Source organism: Stenella coeruleoalba, assembly GCF_951394435.1.
Source record: "Stenella coeruleoalba genome assembly, chromosome: 14".
NCBI lineage: Eukaryota > Metazoa > Chordata > Mammalia > Artiodactyla > Delphinidae > Stenella > Stenella coeruleoalba.
In genome coordinates this window covers 73260081-73279551 of record NC_137160.1, presented here as the reverse complement: position 1 = coordinate 73279551, position 19471 = coordinate 73260081, and the positions used below count along the sequence as shown (strand labels likewise).

General features: G+C 47.0%; 1 protein-coding gene across 1 annotated transcript; it reads right to left on the bottom strand.

Annotated features, from left to right (window-relative positions):
• Window positions 1-50: 50 nt before the first annotated feature.
• Window positions 51-6659, bottom strand: SRSF9 (serine and arginine rich splicing factor 9). The gene is made up of 4 exons (XM_079943593.1): window positions 6337-6659; window positions 3802-3962; window positions 2134-2306; window positions 51-511 (listed from the first exon to the last, which is right to left on the bottom strand). Exons 1-4 carry the CDS (start codon window positions 6522-6524, stop codon window positions 368-370), a joined length of 666 nt encoding a protein of 221 aa, XP_079799719.1. The 5' UTR covers window positions 6525-6659; the 3' UTR covers window positions 51-367.
• Between the last annotated feature and the right edge of the window lie 12812 nt (window positions 6660-19471).

Sequence of the window (19471 nt, the reverse complement as noted above, 5' to 3'; positions counted from 1 at the left end):
GGACAATCACACATGTCAATTACTAAACGTTTAAAATATATTTCTAAACAGAATGGGCCGACTTAAGTCACAGTAACAGCTGATCTCCGTAGAAGAGCAACCCACAAAGATACAGCACTGTTTTTTTTCCCATCATCAGGGGTGAAAAATATACAACTTGTTTCTGAACCAAAACCATAATTTCCGCAGTTAAAAATGTTTCACTGCTAATATGGCCCTGGTAGAAATTATGTAGTTTTATTTCCTTAAAAAAAAAAAAATTAAAAAAATGTCCTAAGACACTAAATCATCAATCTGGAATGTAGATTCTGAGCACAAAGCAGCTCAGTTCACCTAAAAAATAAAGAAAAAATTCCCATCACCTGTCTCAGTAGGGTCTGAAAGGAGAGAAGTAGTGTGGGGAACCCCTGCTTTGGTATGGAGAGTCACGGCCCCTTGACCCAGACCGAGACCGTGAGTAGCCATAGCTGGTGCTTCTCTCTGGATAAACGCGTATGTAGGAAGTTTCACCCTGAAATTCAAACAAAAGGTAAAGGAAAAAATAAGACCCAGAAGAATAAAGCACACCAACACCTAACATGGCTGCCTAACAATAATAGTTAAGTATTGAGCATTTACTGTTTGCTTGGCACAATGCTATCTCATTAAACCCTCGCAATAGTGCAGGAGGTAGGTATTCTTGTCCAAGGTGACACAAATAAATGGCAACTCGATTACGTGGTAAATAACTCAGCTACTAGCTACTACTGTTAACATATCTGAATTCCTGCCACTAACCCCCAGAATCTGACCTGGGCTAGATGCTTAGTTATCTTCATAATTTAGCTTCCTGGCAACTTTTTTTTTTTTTTTTTTTTTTTGCAGTACGCGGGCCTCTCACTGTTGTGGCCTCTCCCGTTGCGGAGCACAGGCTCCGGACGCGCAGGCTCAGCAGCCATGGCTCACGGGCCCAGCCGCTCCGCGGCATGTGGGATCTTCCCAGACCGGGGCACGAACCCGAGTCCCCTGCATCGGCAGGCAGACTCTCAACCACTGCACCACGAGGGAAGCCCCTAGCAAGTCTTTTAAGATAATGCTATTATTGTGACTATTTTGCATATAGAGGAACCAGGGTTCGGAGTACGTCGGCTAAGATTTTAATAAGCAGCAGAGAAGTCATGTCCAGGCAGGCCTACCTCCAGGCCCTTTGCCCTCAGCCAGCATTCTCAGATCTAAAGACCCTAAGATGAAAGAAGCCAGATGCTTTTTCCCTCAGTGAAGTCAGTAATTTGATTACCCTTACTGAGACCCTGCTTTGTAGTGTAACTGACGACCAGGTGCTGTTTTGTTTCTGTTGCAAATTCAAGTCTTAGAGGACAGTCTGAGCAAAAGCACTGTCAACCCAGGCAGCCTCCAAGCCATAAAGTTAGGGAATTATATGAATCCTTAGAAAAAGAAATGGGCCGAGAAATTCATGTCCCCAGACATCCCTAAACCCCATAGCAAGTCAGGACAGGATAACCAGAAAAAATGTCCAATTGGTGGTCTGGTATCTGGTCTCAGTGGTATCAGAGGAATAGTCACCATTTGAATCAGACTGAGATCCAAAGCAGCAGCCACCTACTTGAAAGGAAGTACATGAAGAACTAAGTCCCCAGGGTGAGGTGATGAACAACAAGAAAATGCCAAGGGCTCAGGTTTCAAAGAGGCTCCTGCATCACTTTGGGAAAGACACAGTGAAGTGACAACTCAGCCCCAGTAGCAGTACCTAGAAGGGCTGAGATGATGAGGTTGGCTTGCAGAGCCCAGACTAGACCCAAAGGAGGGAGAGCCATAATAATTAGGTTCATGGAGGGACACTACAGATTAAGCCAGTTGTGAAAGGGTGTTATCATGGAATAGCTCACCACATTATGACAGACTGCACCAGTATTCTTTCCAGGTTAAAAATACTATGACTGCAGACTTCTCTCTGTTATGACCCTGCAGGGCTTAGGCATGATGAATTCCTTGGCTTTGTCCACGTAAGATAGATCTTTAATGGTATTGTGAGGTCCTCAAATGGCAAACGCATGGCCTGTTGCTACTTCTGCTAGGTCAGCTTCAGGTGGAGTGGTCTAGGTACAAGCTCCTCAACAGAAGGTGGGGACCCACCTCATGAGAGCGGAATTTGGTGTCATCCAGTTTACGCAGGGCATATTCCATGTCTTCTTTTCTGAGATATTCAACCATCCCCATTCCATCTTTCTGCACATCTGCGTAACAGACATCCCCAGCTTCTCGCATATGATCTTTCAGGTCCTGCCAGCTGCCTGATGGAGGAAGTCCTAGGCACAGAGAACATAAGAAAAGAGGCCATATCCTTCATCTATGTTAAGAGCCATCAAGACCTAGGGTCCCTTCTCCATCAATCACTACTTTTAAATCCTGAGGGTCCCCAAATCACAAATTTTAATAAGGGACACAAAACCAGAGAAGAACACTAAAGTATGTGTGGTAAACCACCATAAGAAGCTGGTCCTAGGATAATCTTCCAGAGACCAAGCCTTTCCGACAGACCAAGAAGTTCATCCCCTTATAGGTTTAGTACCTCTAAGAATTCAGAGCCTCTCTTTCTTTGTCCTTCATAATTAATAACAAACTCCCAAGACTTTGAGTTCTAATTTTTTCCATTATGAAATTTATCGGTACCAATTATTTCTTGCCTGACTGGGTTCCCAGGACATGGGAATTTTGAAACCATCCAATAACCAAAGTGTAGCTGAAGTACCACAACAAAAATCTAAAGTTTGTTTTCTTGTAGGTGTGAATGACTGACAAACTATACAAAGTACCTCTTAAAAGATCACCAACACTCTTCAATACAGTAGGGGAAAAGGTAAGACTCAGACGCTAAAACTAGTCGGGAGTCATACAACCCTACCTGATGTCATGAAAGGGAAATGTGCTCCTGCTCTCAAAGGCTGTGTTTACCGCTCACAGCTCAGGACTGCAGCCATTTCCTAATAGTTTTCTAAGCAGGATTTCAGAGCAGCATGGAGAGAAAAAAAGATATGTATGACATCCTGAAGGAGGGAATAGAGTTCTGGGGTTAAAAAATTACAAAGGGACACAGATAGGCAGATACTGACAGTATCACTCTCAAGCACCATGGGAGTCTGATGTGACTGTGTGACATTCACATCTAAGACAGTGCCAGGCTCAATACACTTCACTCCACCAGGGCCCTAAAACACCCCTGCAGTGTGCAAAAGGCCCCAGGTTTTTACCAGTGTGTTAATATTTCAAAAAGATGCATAAACCTCTGAGCTTAGCATTTCATCACTTGTCAACACTAGACATTTCGTTCTATACTTTGCAATACAATCACTAAGACTCCCAAGTTGTAGTTTTGGTTTCTTTTTTACATAATTCCAAAACCACCACAAAATATGGCCTATTTTAGGATCCAAGGCTAGGTAATTTGTTCAAATCTGGCTTCTGCAATGTCTTTCTAGCAAGTCCGACACCAGGGTACATTCCAAAAGAAAATGTCTTTAGAATTCCAGCTCAAGGGGTTTTGCCATCTTCCCTTTCAACACTAGAAAACTCCATTATAAGAAGAAAGTTTATGTTCTATCAAGGCTGCACTATCAGTGCAATTTCATTGGCAAGGTACCTGCCTCACTGGCAGGGCTTCAGACTGTCACTGTGCATGGGCTGTTGAAAAGAAAACCCCACACATCCCACGCACTGAAGAATAACAGCTAACATTTCTTGGAGGCCAGACTCTGTGCTAAGTATTTTACATGCATCATCTTATTTAGTTTGAAAGGAACATACCTGAAACAAGAACTCGGAAATCAGATCTTCTTGTAGGAGGCCCATTCCTCCCACCACGGGGCCACCCACCCCGACCTCCGTAAGTCCTGGGGAACTCCACACGAAGCCGGCACTGGCCATAATCATAACCATTCCGTCCATAAATTGCATCCTCAGCATCTCTGCAAAGAAAAGTTTGGAGTTAGTGCTACTCAGGAGGGCCGACTGACTTCCCAGTGAGGAACATGAGTAACAAGAATAAAAAGAAAACCTCAAGTGAGAAAACAAACAAAAGAACAAAAACCCGGAACTTGATGCACTACTGCTTTGGTTTGAAGACCTTTCATGATATTGGAATTAAACTTTACAGCTGTCACACACAGGGTTCTCTAGGTATGAAATGATAATGAATAGATAAACAGATAAGAGAACTAATTCAGAAAAAAATAAACTGTCGACAGATGACTGATTTTGCCAATAAAAGTGTTTCTCTAACCTTGGTGAGCTGTTTCTCAAAACGCACACCACACACTAGTTCTTTAATATTCTTCCTCAAGGCCTAGTACATTCAGGTCTATAGAAAGAAAAACCCATTTAAAAAGAGGTAAGGCTCAAAAGACAAATGCAAATTAGTGTTTTGTGAGGAATATGGAATTCCTTCAAGTGTACCTTTTCAGCATGGTTTGGAGGACTAAGTTGTCAAAACCACTCTGGGTACAATTTCATCAAAAGAGGTAAATACCCAATAAAGTAATACTTTAAAGTCTTTCCTAGGGCTCTAGGAGAGTTAGGAACTCCAAGCTGGTTCTCCAATATTGATAGGAGAGAGAATGCCCTCAGAGGGTGAGAGGACAAACAGCTGAAGACATACTAATGAAGGCAGCATTCAGTTGTCACAGGCACATAAACACTAATCAAGATTCCAGTCCCAGGATTAAGAGCAAGGAGGACCACATCCAGTTCAACCCTAGCTATATTCATAATACAGTGAGAGAGAGGCAGAACTGCCAGGGTTTAAGACTGAATAAAAACTGTCCTCAGTTCAAATCATCCTCCTGCTACTTACTAGTAGTTGTCTCTGGGTAAGTATGTGATCAAGATTTTACATGTGAATGTAATATGCCTGTCTCACAGGGTTTTTGTAAGGATTAAATAAGATACTACGTGTGCAGTGCTTTGCTTGAAACTTGGCATCTAGTGATAGCAAAAGATAGCTTTTCATTATGAAAGGAATGAGGGAAAAGACGACATACCATACAGTAAGTTTGTATTCGGCAGGGCAGTAGATTCAAATCCTACCTTCCCTAGTACCCTTCCCTTTCATCAACTCTAAATCCTGTTACCTCATCTGAAAATGTGATTAGTAGCACCTAGTTTATAGACTGTTGAAAATGCTAAATAATACATAGTATGGCACATGACACATAGCAACTTAAGAAACACGGGAACTGTTACTAATTAATAGAACAACCTTTTCCAGTTTAGGTGTGTGAAAATGCCTAGTTCCATTTTTTAAGGCAAATGGCAAGACACTAGGAATGAGCTCCGTCAGAGTCTTCAGCCATCAAAGCCTCAGGGTACATCCAGCCTCCTCATCCTCAGACGCTGCCCCTTGCCTCGTATCACCCAAGATGGGCAGGACACCCCACGAGCAGTCCTCCTAGTGAAGCCCGCAGGGCGCAGACTAGGCAAAGCGCTCCCTCTGCCAGTGCTGGAAACCAGCGAGCGGGCTCCGATTTACCCCGAGTGTAGTAACCAACACAGTGCGAACCAACAAGCGCAGTGTTGAAAGTTACCAGGCCTTTTCTGGGGCAAGGGCCGACACTCTTTGCAAAGTCACAAAGACCCGCTTCGAGCCGGTTTCGGGATCTAGAGCTTCCACATCCTCGGGGCCCTTAGCATCTAGCGGTGCCTCCCTTATTAGAGAAGGAATAGTGAAATCAGAGACCCCCATCAGACTGTTTTACAAGTTTTCCCAAATCCCTGACGCTTTTATCAGAACGAGGCCCTGGCCGTGTGGGGCGGGGCGCGCGTGGATGGAGATCCGTTCCATCAAGGAGCCCCCCTATACGCCCTCCAAAGGCATCCACACCCCGGCACTGTGCGCCCCACAACGGCGAGTCCCAGCTGCGGGGAGGAGTGGGCAGGGAGGGCGACCCTTCCCTCCTCACCCAGTCCTCTCCGGGCCGGCTCAGGGGCCAAGCTTCCCAAGCCCTGGGCCGCTTTCTCCGAAGGGTGCCTGTCCTGACGCGAGGGAGAGAACGGGCATCTGTACCATCCCTGAGGTCGGTCTGGGTGGGCTTGGGCCCTCCCAAGACCCGGCTTTTGTGTTTCTAAGTAAAAAAAAAAATTATAGAGGAAGTGACGGAGCAAAGAGCAAAGGACTGCCCGGAGCCCCGCGGCGAGAGGAGGCCTCAGCCTCCACCCGGGGGCGCCGTGAGGGGTCTGCGGCGAGGGGGGAGGGGAAGCCCTGGAAAGGAGCGGGGAGAGGAGAGAAGGCGGGGGCCCGGGGCGTCGGGCCGGCCGGCGGGCTGGCGGGCGGCGCGGGGCCCTCACCGCGGGTCCTCGAAGCGCACGAAGGCGAAGGGCACGAGGCCGTGCCGGTTCTTTAGCTCGATGTCGCGGATGCGGCCGTACTTGTAGAAGAGGTCCTCCAAGTCTTTCTCGCGCACGTCGGTCGGAAGGTTCCCCACGTAGATGCGTCCGTCGCCCTCGCCGCCGCGCTCGTCCGCCCAGCCCGACATCCGCACCGCGCGACGCCGCGGGCCTGCCGCAGCCCACGTCCCCGCCGCAGCCTCAGCCGGGGTCCCCCCGCAGCGTCCCCGCGGGCTCGGAGGCGCTCAGCCGCACAGCATTGTGGGAACAGGAACGGAAGCGAAAGGGTCGGAGGAGGCAAAAGGAATCCTCTTAAAGGGGACGCGGCTGCGACGACTGCGCGTGCGCTTGCGCCCCCTGTAGGTGCAAAGGGGGTCGGGGGGCGACAACAGGGAGAGAGCTTGGAGTCAGGCGATTTGGAGTCAGTTCCCCAAGGCAAGTCACTCGCCAGCTGCGTCGACTTGGGCAAGTGAGTCAGGCTCCCTGGGCCTCAGTTTTCTCCCTCTGTAGCGCTGCCTACCTCACAGGTTTTTGTGAACATTTGCTGAGGTGAAACGGGTGTAGCGCTCAGGGTGGGCCCCGCGGGCCGTCACTCCGCGCGCAGGGCTCCGCAGGGAGTCGGCCAGGGCCTCAGGCTGACGCCGCAGCGGACTGAAGGAGTCCTCGACTGCCTCAGGTCTGTAGCCCTCTGGGCCACCCTGTCCCTGTTTTGCAGTTGCTTAGAACTGAGGGTGTTAGGTGGATTAAAATGGATGTAAGAGACCTGAGATGGGCTCCATAGCTGGACTTGAAATTTATCGGAGACAAGGAGGGAGTAAAGGAATCATTACTGGGAATTCCCTGGCGCGCGCTTCCACTGTAGGGGCACGGGTTCTATCCCTGGTCGGGGAACTAAGATCCTGCAAGCCGCGCGGCGTGGCCAAAAAAAAAAAAAAAAAAGGATCATAACTGTAGCGACTGTCACTATAGAGTGCTTCCCGCGAACTGTGCTTTTAATTCTCACGCAGTATGGAGAGATTCCAATATTACAGGTGAGAAAACGGAGGTATCATAATTGGGTCAGAATTAGAACCCAGAGCCATGCTTCCAGCCTATGCACTGGGTCCAGAAGCTCCGGAGCTCAGGTAGACTCCCACCTTGGAACGTTTCCACATTTACATTCCATTGAATGCATTTACATTCAGGGCAGAGCATTGAACCTGGGGACGTTACAAGAATGAGGTCTTGCATCTAGAGTCTTGATCTAAAAAGATTTTTCATGTTAAACATGAAACCCCTGGGGCTTCCCTGGTGGCGCAGTGGTTAAGAATCCGCCTGCCAGTGCAGGGGACATGGGTTCGAGCCCTGTTCCGGGAAGATCCCACATGCCATGGAGCAACTAAGCCCGTGCGCCTGCGCTCTAGAGCCCGCGAGCACATCTACTGAAGCCCGCGTGCACATCAACGAAGAGTAGCCCCCGCTCTCCGCAACTAGAGAAAGCCCACACGCGCAGCAATGAAGACCCAACGCAGCCAAAAATAAATAAATAAAATTAATAAATTTATTTTAAAAAAAAGAAACCTCTGTGGATTGATGGATGGGTAGATGCATGAGAAAGCAAATACAGTAGAACGTTAACTAGATGGTGGGTTAACTAGTAGAACTAGTAGAATCTAGATGGTGGGTGTATTCAGTGTGTTCACTGTACCATTCTTTCAACCTTTCTGTATATTTGAAAACTTTTATAATAAAATGTTGGGGGGAGTTATGAAACAAAAACAAACTCTGTTAGTGCTAGCAATAGCAAGAGAATAAAACCAAATATTTAATTTGTAAATTTATTTATTTATTTATTGGCTGCGTTAGGTCTTCGTTGCTGCTTGCCGGCTTTCTCTAGTGGCGAGCAGGGGCAACTCTTCATTGCAGTGCGCCGGCTTCACATCGTGGTGACTTCTCTTGTTTCAGAGCGCGGGCTTCACTAGTTGTGGCACACAAGGCTCAGTATTTGTGGCTCAGGTGCTCTGGAGCGCAGTCTCAGTAGTTTTGCACGGGCTTAGTTGCTCCGCGGCATGTGGGATCTTCCCAGACCAGGGATCCAACCTGTGTCCCCTGCATTGGCAGGCAGATTCCTAAACACTGCGCCACCAGGGAAGTTCCCTGATTTCTATATTTTTATTTGTGCTTTTCTGTGTTTATGAAATTCTCTGTAATTAACATGTACTACTTTCATAATTGGAATAAAAAATAAATTATTTCTAAAATAAAACAATCAGAACCATCTGTTGTATTCTGGATTATGTAAAACTTCTAGTTGTTCTTTCCTGGCCTTCAGAAAGCAAGCAGGAAAGAGCCCTGGCCAGAGTATATAGGAGCTTATGTATCCTAAAGGCATCCTAAAGTCCAGATGCCTCCTCATTTGGGGGGGTGCTTAGGTGTACTAACACCACCCTCTGAGTCCTGCCACTCCTACCTGATTGTTGCCTGGAATATGCAGATGGAGGCAGTTGGGTAGTCTCCTAGGGAGAGAGAGGTGGAGTCAGCTAAGTGACCTAACAGAACTCTAGGTGTAAATAGTAATGATTCAACTCGTCTGGTGCAAAGTCTTGCAGCTTGTGATCACCAAAGAAGTTCATATGTAGCCTAGAAAATGTGCCCAGATCTGGGGATGTGACAAGTACAGCCTTTCTGGATTAGGAGGAAGGCAGCTAAATTGCTAGGAGGCATCATCCAGGGAACCCCAAAGGTGGATTTTGTTTCTGTGAGCCCAGGTACTAACCTTTGCAAGTTAGAACCCAGATGAAGCCCAAATTAGGACGTAATGCTAAAGAGGCCCATGCACTCCATTCTCTACTAAGGCCACAGATGCTAAGGAGGGTCACCCTTTTGAGCTTTTGCCCATCTGGTTATTCAACATCATCAAGTGCATGCTATAATTTAGGCCCTGGTTGCATGCAGTAATACCATTCTGTCCTCAAGGTGTTATATTCAAGTTGTTATTCAAACAGTCAATTTAGACCACAGTTGTGATAAGGGTAAACTGCTGTGAGGCCACCTAATGCAGTTTTAGAGATTATAAGGGAGGCTTCCAGGAGGAGATATTTAGGTTGAGCCCTGAGGGACCAGTAGGAGTTAACCGTAGGGAAGGAGAAGGCTTTTCAGACAAAAAGGACAGCATGAGCAATTGCTCAGATCATGAGATTATGGTAGACCAGGGGCGAACCCCACCTCCCTACAATATGGCTGGGGCAAAGAGTTCAAGTAGGAAAATGGAGGGCAAAGGAGCTGGGGCCGGGGCCGCCAAGGCCTAGTAGACTGTATTATGGAGTTTGGACTCTACTGAGGGCAGTGAGTAGCCATTGAAGGGTTTTAAGGAGTTATGTTGGGATGAGACCTTCTCAGAAGGAAGTGGCAGCTGACTGGACGGGAGATAACGAGTAGGGGAGGAGACTGAGAGCTAATTTGAATGGAGGGTAGCTGCAGGATAGTAGGGAAAGGAAAGGGAGTCAGGGAGAGATGTGGCAGCAGCTGCCATTATAGGGAAACTTGGGGAAAGAGGAGAGATAATTAAAGGGTCAGTGTAGGAAGTATTGCTGTGTAATCGCAGTGTAAGCCCCCTCCTGTGACTTCATTAAAAAATCTGCATTATCGGGCTTCCCTGGTGGCGCAGTAGTTGAGAGTCCGCCTGCCGATGCAGGGGACGCGGGTTCATGCCCCGGTCTGGGAAGATCCCGCATGCCGCGGAGCGGCTGGGCCCGTGAGCCATGGCCGCTGAGCCTGCGTGTCCGGAGCCTGTGCTCCGCAACAGGAGAGGCCACAACAGTGAGAGGCCCGCGTACCGCAAAAAAAAAAAAAAAAAAAAAAAAAAAATCTGCATTATACATTAATGATTTTAGAGTTGGATTCATATTGTTCCGGGAAGATATGACAGTGTGCTCAGATTAGCCCAGAGGTGAGTATAGGTAAGAACAGGGATAGCCTTGGGTGGCCTATTGACTAGCAGGTTACATGGGGATGTAACATGGGATTGGGTCCAGGGAGACACCAATGGGGAGACCACTGCCGTCATCCAAGCAAGAGATGCCAGTGGTCTGATGTAAGGTGATAGAGATAGATGCTAAGGAGATGAGATATTCCAAGGACAAAAATCATAGGACTTGGAGATAGATTGGTCGTGGGAGCTGAGGAAGGAGGAGGAGTCCAGGTTGACTGCCAGGTTTCTGGCTTGGGGTACTGGCTAGGCAGTGGTATCATTCTGAGACAGGGAATAAAGCAGAAGGAACTGATCTGCAAGAGGATGAACAACGATGAGTTCAGATACGTGTGAAGGAGGTAAGAAGGAAGGATAAGAAGTGTGATGACTCTAGGCTCTACGTGCCCTCTCCGAGAACAGAATTCCAGGTGCATGACCAGGTGATGGTGGATGGACATTGGAGTCCTCTGATACATGGGATAGGCCCATGTATCCCATGGGCCTTCACTATAGGCGGGGCTTTCACTTAAGCTGTATGGGAGCTCAATAAAGTTCATCATTCCTAATATGATGATAAGAATGGCACCAGTGGGATTGTCTTCACATTGAAAAGAAACCTTTGGCCTTGGCAGACTGTGAAGAGTTAATGCATTTCCCACAGCAAGCCGTTTACTCCCTACTAGGGAGTAGGGCAGTGCCCAGTAAAAAATAATAATAAAGCAACACTGGGGATAAAACATTCTACAAACCTGCCCATCTGGTTTCCTCCCTTTCTCTATGACATCAGTCCCCTCTGGCATCCAAGCAAAATGTTTTCTTCTCTGCCAGCCTCAGTCATGAGCTTCTCCCAGACCTTGGCCCTTGGGAGCAGTGGGCAGAAGAGGAAGTGATGGGGGAGTAAACCATCGGTGGGAAAATGAGTCATCTCAGAGAAACTGGTCCAGGCTGGCAGAGAAGGCTTGGGCTGGGTCGCTGTGGAATGTGTTTCTGGCCACTGTACCCTAGGAGCTTTCTGTCATTCTTTGCCACTTTATTTGTGCTATAGAGTAAAATGAAACATTCTGGAGAGCTACATAATTAAGAACTGAGCTGTGCAGGAGAGGAAGGGGACAAGCAGCAGCAGAACTAGGAGATCTGGAGAGAGTATGGAAGGGGGTGCAGAGAGCTTTAGGGAAGCAAGTGCCATGTGTAGGTGGATGAGAAGAGGAGAAAGATGGGAAAGATAATTCAAGAAGAGTTGCAGTACATTGTGACTATTTGGTGTTTTCTTAAGAGACTGCAGAAAATCGGTAACATTTTCAATTATTTTGGGGTAATGAACTGATGTTTCTTTGGGTTTTTTGGGTTTTTTTTTGCAGTACGTGGGCCTCTCACTGCTGTGGCCTCTCCCGTTGCGGAGCACAGGCTCCAGACGTGCAGGCTCAGCGGCCATGACTCACGGGCCCAGCCGCTCTGCGGCATGTGGAATCTTCCCGGACCAGGGCACAAACCTGCGTCCCCTGCATCGGCAGGCGGACTCTCAACCACTGCGCCACCAGGGAAGCCCTGATGTTTCTTTGAATGTGGCCAGACAAGTAGGAACACGAGGGTCTGGTTTCATATGAGGTACATCTAAAGCAGTAAGCGTGCTGAATCTCATTGCTTCATTTTTGCCAACTTGCTGTATTCTGAGATGGAGGCCTCAAATAGCTTGTCAATGTCAGGGCTGCTTTTTCTCGGATCCATGGGCTGCAGGGGTCAGTGAAGCACTGCCTCCCCTTCCAACCCCCCCACGACCCCGCCCAGTTGTGAAAGTTGTAAAGTTGGATGCAAAATATTGCACGTGAGCAGGATAGTCTTGATTCTGGAAGAATATTCACGCAGTGCTATCCAATAGAATTTGCATGATGATAGAAACGTTCTCTATCTGAGTGCAATATGGTAACCCCATGTGGCTACATGTAGCTCTTAAGCACTTGAAACGTGGCTGCTACAGCTGAGAAACCGAACTTTTAATTGTATTTAACTTTAATTAATTTTGATTTTAATAGCCAAATGTGGCTAGTGGCTACCATACAGGACAGTGCAGTTCATCATTTTCAAAGGTCTGTAAAACTATACCCCCCCAAAAAAACTACCCCCCAGAAAAGTTAAGAACCAGTAGGGCCAATCCCTTTATAGCCCTGTTGTGTTGGCACATAGTAAGTGTTTAATAAACACCTGTTAATTTTTTAACTAGTACTTAAAGAAGAGTTGCCCTAGCTCCAGAAAAAGGGAGCTGAAGTACAAAATGACAAATGGTCTTCTCAGTTTCACCAAGTTTTATTTTCTAAGCCCTAAGTTCCTTACCCTCTACCCAAAACTTTTCCCTAAACATCTTCCACTCTGTCACATACCTTGGAAACTTATTTTATGGCACAGCGAACCAGAAGCACAAGCAAGGGTGGAAGGGTGTGAAAAGATTAACAACAGTGCTGATAATGTTTTTTGATGCAGCAAGATGAGGCACTGATTTAATAGAATCCTAAAGCTTTGTACTCAATCTTGTACTAAGCAGATTTTTAATGAACTGCATCGATATAATTAGGTAACAGCACCTCAAGAGTAAACATATTCATTAAAGGTAAAAACAAATGTGGAAAGTACCTGCAGATTTTATAAAAGTAAAAAACAAAACAAAAACAAAAAAAAACCCCAACCTTCCAAGCTGTACCTCCCCCTGTGCTAACATGTGCACAGTAGCTAAATTTCCTTCTGTCTGGCTGAGGCTGGCTCTCCCCCTCAGCCAGCACATGTGCAGGGCTTCTGTGAATGTCACATTGACAAACGTTCCCTGGAGCTAGGCAGCTGGGGACCAGTTTCTTTTGTTATTCCCTCCTTCTCGTGGGCTGCCAGTTTTTCTTGTCATGACACACTCCTTGACAGTGCCTGCAGGAGACTAGGGTTTTTTCCCTCATGGAACACTCTGACCCCAGCTCTAAAAGCCCAGGCTTGTGTATGTGGCATCTGGGACTTTGGTGGTTTTCCCCACTCCTTGCCCACTTGACATTTGTTCATTCATTCCACCGGGTATTTACTGAGCCGCAGAATAGCCTGGCTCTGTGCTGGGCGCCAGGGACACAAGAGTTATCAAGACCCCCACTGTTAAAAAAAAAAAAGACCACTGTTCACAGACAAAGGGACAATGGCAATGGGTGCTCCTGCAGCTCTTAACCCAGAGCTGAATGGGGTGTTCAGGGAAGACTTCCTGGAGGGAGTGGCTTCTGAGCTGAGTGAGACCTGATGTACCAGCTGGTGTTAACCAGGTACCTGAGGAGAGAAGAAAAGCATTCCAGGCAGAAGGAAAAGCATGTGCAAAGAAAGCTGGGCCGACTTCTGTCGCTTTGGGGAAGCTCAGCACAGTTAGGTGGGGCTGAGGAGTGTTCTTTCTTTCTCACTCTACAGCCGCCAGTGATTTAGGGTGAGAAGCCCTAATGTAAATCAGAGCCTGGCTGGGTTAGATTATACATGTAAATCCTAAGTATTTCAGCTGCTCATACAAATGTTTATTGTATATCCCTGACTAGGATGATTGTAAAGGGGATGAGATAGGCTGGAGGGAGGGGAGAGCCTGAGGGGAATATAGTCTCACAGTCTCCTAGGGGAGCTGTGCAAAGCGAAAGGGTACTTGTTTGGAAGCCAGAGGGAAAGCAGAAGAGAACCAAGCAGAAATCCAGCGATCCCTCCTGGGCCTGAGTAAGAAGGGCCGCAGGGGGTGCTGTATTCAAAATGCTAGGATGTTTATTAATAACTATAATTCCCTAAGGAATTGGAAGCACCCTCAAGGTCCACCCAGAGGGGACTTGCTACATGGGAAACGTGCAGTTCTGAATACCATGCAGATGTGAAAAAGAGCAAGTCCCTATACGTAGTTATGAAAAGATGTGCAAGTTATTTATGGAATGCCTACTGTTGGCACTGTGCTAGATGCTAGGGTGCCAGAGGTGGAGGGGACAGTGTCTGCCTCCCAGAGAGAACCCCATCTGCACCCCTTTATCTTGGCCTTTGTGATTTGCCTCCACCAGTCTCTCCCTCATCTCCCATTACTCCCAGATTGCCAACTTCTCCAGGATCTGCTGTGTCTGAAAGCCTGTACCAAGTGTTGCAGGGGCTAGTTCTTCTCCTTGGAACATTGATTTCTCCACCTCTGCCTCCCCAGTCTTTAGCCTGACCAAACCCTCCTTGGCCTTCATGTCCGTGACTTAGTAAGTTGGTGTTCAGTGATGCCAAGACCTGTGTGACCCCAGCCTAGAGCTTTCCTCCCACTTTGTACCTTGGAAAGGCCTAGGTGTCCCCTACTGCTCCTTTCATTCCCTCAGTATTTTTGCCAGTTGAGTTGTCTAAGCACATTCTAGAATCTTTTTATCAAGTTCTATATGGCATCTTCTAGTTTTTTTCATTGGAATGGTGTTATATCTATAAATTTACATGGGGAAAATTTTTCCATTCTTGCTGTATTTGGCCCTCCCACCCAGAAGTTTGGTATCACTTTCTATTTATTCACATCTTTTTTCTTCTTTTCTCCTATTTGTGGCTTATAATTTTTATATTTCTTGAAATCTAAGTCTGTAGCACTGTGCTGATACCCGGGGAATACCTGCAGTGTCTTTTTTTGACACCACCTCTGACACCAAATGTGTCGTTTTTCCACACCAGTTCTCCAATTTTCCAACGCCAGCTCTGTGTCCAACAATTCACAACTACCCAGAGTTAGTGCAGACCCCCACAGGTTAAGGGCTTAGTCCCATAAGACTTACCCTCAGTTCAGATGCCAGCTGAAAATGGGGTTACCAGTCTACCCACACTTCTTCCAGGCTGACTATAAATTTGGGGTTCCTATAGACTGTTTGTCCCCCAAAATTCATATGTTGGAACCTAACCACCAATGTGATCGTATTAAGAGGTGAGACTTTGGGGAGATAATTAGGTCATGAATAGGATTAGGGTCCTTATAGAAGAGGCCTCAGAGAGCTCCCTCACCCCCTCTACCATGTGAGGACACAGAGAGAAGGTGGCCATCTATGAACCAGGAAGTGGGCCCTCACCTGAACCTGCCCATGCTGGCACTCTGATCTTGGACTTCCAGTCTCCAGAACTGTGAGAACTAAATGTCTATTGTTTATAAGCCACCCAGTCTATATAATATTCTGTAACAGTGTCCTGAACAGACTAAGACAGGAGTCATGAGCATGGAGGTGTTATTCAAAGCCTTGAAAATGGAAACTATGAGAAGTGGTCCAAAGACTGAGGCCCAGAACACTTCTTCCTGTAGAGGCCAGGGAGAAGAGGTGGAGCAAGTAGATGAAGCTGAGGAGGAGCAGCCAGTGAGCCGGGAGAAGAGGGAGAGTCCTGGGGATACTGGAAGCCAAGCGAAGAATGAGCTTCAGAGAGGAGGAGAGCAACTGTGACAAGTACATCAATGAAGGATGCTGAGAACTGGCCACTGGATTTAGCAGCGTGGTGGTCACTGGTAACCTTGATAAGCTGTTTTGGTGGAATGGACTGGAGAGTGAATGGGAAGTGTCTTAGTCTGTTCAGGCTCCTACAACAAAATACCATGTGCATCTCATTCAGTGTCCACTTCCTCTACACACAAAATGTAAACTCCATGAGGACAGGAGCCAGGTCCGAGTTTCTCCCTTTCATGTCCCTAGTGCCTAGATGGGGGCCTTGTACCAAGTAGGTGCTCAATAAGTATCTCTTGAAATAATGAACAAGTGACTAAGACACAGGGCAGGAACTCTCAGTGTTTATCCTCTAATTGGCCAAAGCACTTAGGCAAGAAAAAATTAAATAAGTAATGGAGCTTCTCTTGGCAGGTGCTGAGGGAGGTACATCTCTGTACCCAGCACCTAGCTCGGGGCCTGGCGCACAGTGAAAGCTCAGAGAATGCTGCTAGCTGAATAAGCATTACCTCTTATATCTGCACGTACTCCTCGCATTGGTGGTGATCTCATCAAGCCCCATGGCTTTAAGTGTCATCTGTAATCTGATGACTCCCCAAATTATAGGTCTAACCTGGACCTCTTCCCAGAACTCATATATCCAACTGCATATTTGACATTTCCACTTGGAATGTCTAATAGGCATCTCAAACTAACATAGCCAAAACAACTTTTTGTTTCTCTTTTGGCCAGCCTTCCCTATCTCAATCCATTCTTCTCATTGTTCAGGCCACAATTCTTGGAGTCATACTTAACTCCTCTCTTTCCCCCACACCCCGCATTCAATTAATCAGCAAATCTGTCAGCTCCACCTCCAGAATATATCCAGAATCCAACCGCCTCTCATCCTACCTTTGCTGTTACTGTCCTGGTCCAAGCCACCATCACCTCTCACCTGGACTGTTGCAGTAGCCTCTTGCTGGCCTCTCTGCTCCCACTGGCTTCCCCACACTCTATCCTCCACCCAATAGCCAGGTCATCAAGTCTTGGCTCAAATGGCACCTTCTCAGAGAGACCTGCCTGGAAACCTCTATTTAAGACAAGATCTCTCACTCTGTCCCCTTTGGTTCCCTTAGTCTATTTTTATCCATTGAACTTAGCAGGGTCAGACATATTTTTGCTTACTTATTATCTTTATTCTCTTGTTAGAGTGTAAGTCCCATGAAGAAGGGATTTTGCCAGTTTTGTTCTCTTGTGGATCCCTAATAGGGTTCTGATCACCAATCACAATGGAGTTTCCCTCACACCAACAAGCAATTCTCTGGACACCAGCTGGGTGTCCTACAATTCAACTCAGTTCTGATACCATCTACCTGGAGATGACATCAGATTCCACTGTCAAGGGTTCAGTCCTACAAGACTGCCCCCTCCCCCAACTTCAGAAGCCAGTTCCAAGCCCAGGTTGTTACCTGTACTTTTGACCAACTGACTATAAGTCAGAGGTGCCCACGACCCCCTCCTTGAGTTCAATTAATTTGCTAGAGCAGCTCACAGAACTCAGAGAAACATTTTACTTACTAAATCACTGTTTGTTTGTTTGCTTGTTTGTTTTAAACATCTTTATTGGAGTATAATTGCTTTAAATCACTGGTTTATTATGAAAGGCTGTAACTCAGGAATAGCCAGATGGTAGAGACACAACGTATGGGGAAAGGGTGGGGGGCTTCCATGTCTTCTGCCGCGCACCACCCTTCCTGAACCTCCATGTGTTTACCAACCTGGAAGCTCTCTGAACACCGTCCTTTTGGGTTTTTATGGAGGCTTTATTACATAGGCATGGTTGATTAAATCATTGGTCATTGGTAATTGAACTCACTCTCCAGCCCCTCTTCCCACCTCAGGGGCCAGGGGTGGGACTGAAAGTTCTAAGCCTTTAATCTCATGGTTGGCTCCACTGACAACCAGCCCCACCTTAGGTGCTTTCCAAAAGTCAGCTCATCAGCAGAAACCCAGTTGTGGTGGGAAGGGGCTTGTTATGAATAACAAAACACTCATTTCACCTTTATAGCTCTGAAGTGATTTCAGGAACTGAGGACAAGAGACCGAATGTTATAACAAAAGATGATCCCATTGCTCGTGTTATATTTATATATAACAAGATATATATATATATATATATATTTCTTATCATAAATTGTAATGTCACAATCCCCAGCACGCAGAACAGTGACTGACATCTGGTTCTCTCTCAGCAATCATGAATGAAGGTCTGAATGAACTCTTGAGTTCTGGAGAGTCAGGTTTTCTTCCAGTCAGTGCGTAAGAGTGGAGATGCCGGAAATCAGATACCAACTGCTTGTTCCTTTGTCTGGGGCCCTAGAATAATTGAGATTTAACTTGGGGCCACTTTGCATATAATTAAAGAGTGACAGCAAGGTCACCTAGTGAGTCAGAGGGGGCTCCTAGAGCAGACTCCAGTCCTGCCTCCTAGTCTATGCAGGAGGGAACTTGTTCTGTAATTGTTGGACATCCCATCCCTTTGTCTGTAAGTAAGCCTGCCTGCCCTGTGGTCCTTACACAGGGCTGTGAGTCTGGGATCTGTGGCATTCAGACTCATCCTAGATTATTATTATTTTTTTTTTTGGCCACACCGCTTGGTTTGTAGGATCTTAATCCCTCGACTAGGGATTGAACCCGCGTCCTCAGCAGTGAGACCGCTGAGTCCTAACCAATGGACTGCCAGGGAAGTCCCATCCTAGATTTATTTAGGGCACTGGTTCTCAACTAGGGGGCAATTTCACCCTCCAGTGGACATTTGACACTGTCTGCAGACTCTTATTTATTTATTTATCTTTGGCTGTGGGCTCTAAGTTCCCTGACCAGTGATTGAGCCCGGGCCCTCTGCAGTGAAAGTACAGAGTCCTAACCACTGGACTGCTAGGGAATTCCCTGTCTGGAGACATTTTTGGTTAATAACTGGGTGTGCGGTGCAATTGGCATCCAGTGGGTAGAGGCTAGGGATGCTGTTAAACATCGTTCAATGCACAGAACAGTCCCCCAGCAGAAAACTTTCTGGTCCAAAATGTTGGTTCTGAGGTTGAAGAATCCTGGTTTAGGGTACCATTAATGATAATTGGTAGCCAGCATCATTGACCTTTGCCATGTGCCAAGTCCTATACCACCTACTTTATATGCACCATCTCAATCTCCAAATTGTCCTTGAGAAACAAGGACTATTACAATCCCCATTCTACAGGTGAGGAAACTGAGGCTCAGAGAGGTAGAGTCACTTACCTAAGTTCAGACACCTTAGTAGGGGCAGGGTAAGGCTGCACACCCAGGTCCGCCTGGCTTCAAAGTCTGTGCTTTTAGCCTCTTCTCTGGGTTTTCTGCTTACTGATTGGGAGCTGAGGGGGGCCCACTAGGCCTCTCTGGACGTGCCTGAATTTATCTGCTGCACCCCGGACAGGGGGCTGAACAATCAGGCTTTGGAGGTATCTGTCCATTCAGGCGAAGCTTGGCTATGGGCCAGAGGGAAGCTTTTTCTTCCCTGAGTTGTCCCAGTCTGTCTGGCCTCACTCTCCCTGCACTGCAGTACAGTTCTTGGCTCCACAACTCAGTTCCCCTGCCAGCCCCAGGCTAGTGCCAGCCCTTCTCCATGGGAAGAAAGCTTCTAGATTCAGACCTAGGCCTTGCACACTCTCCCACTGAGCCTCTCCTTTCTGTACAGGAGTTCTTGAATCAA

Coding starts and splice junctions, on each gene's coding strand:
- SRSF9 (XM_079943593.1), bottom strand. CDS start 6,524: ATGTCGGGCTGGGCGGACGAGCGCGGCGGCGAGGGCGACGGACGCATC. Junction 2,307..3,801: donor TTTCCGAGTTCTTGTTTCAG/GTATGTTCCTTT, acceptor CTCTGTGCCTAG/GACTTCCTCCATCAGGCAGC. Junction 512..2,133: donor CCAAATTCCGCTCTCATGAG/GTGGGTCCCCAC, acceptor TTTGAATTTCAG/GGTGAAACTTCCTACATACG.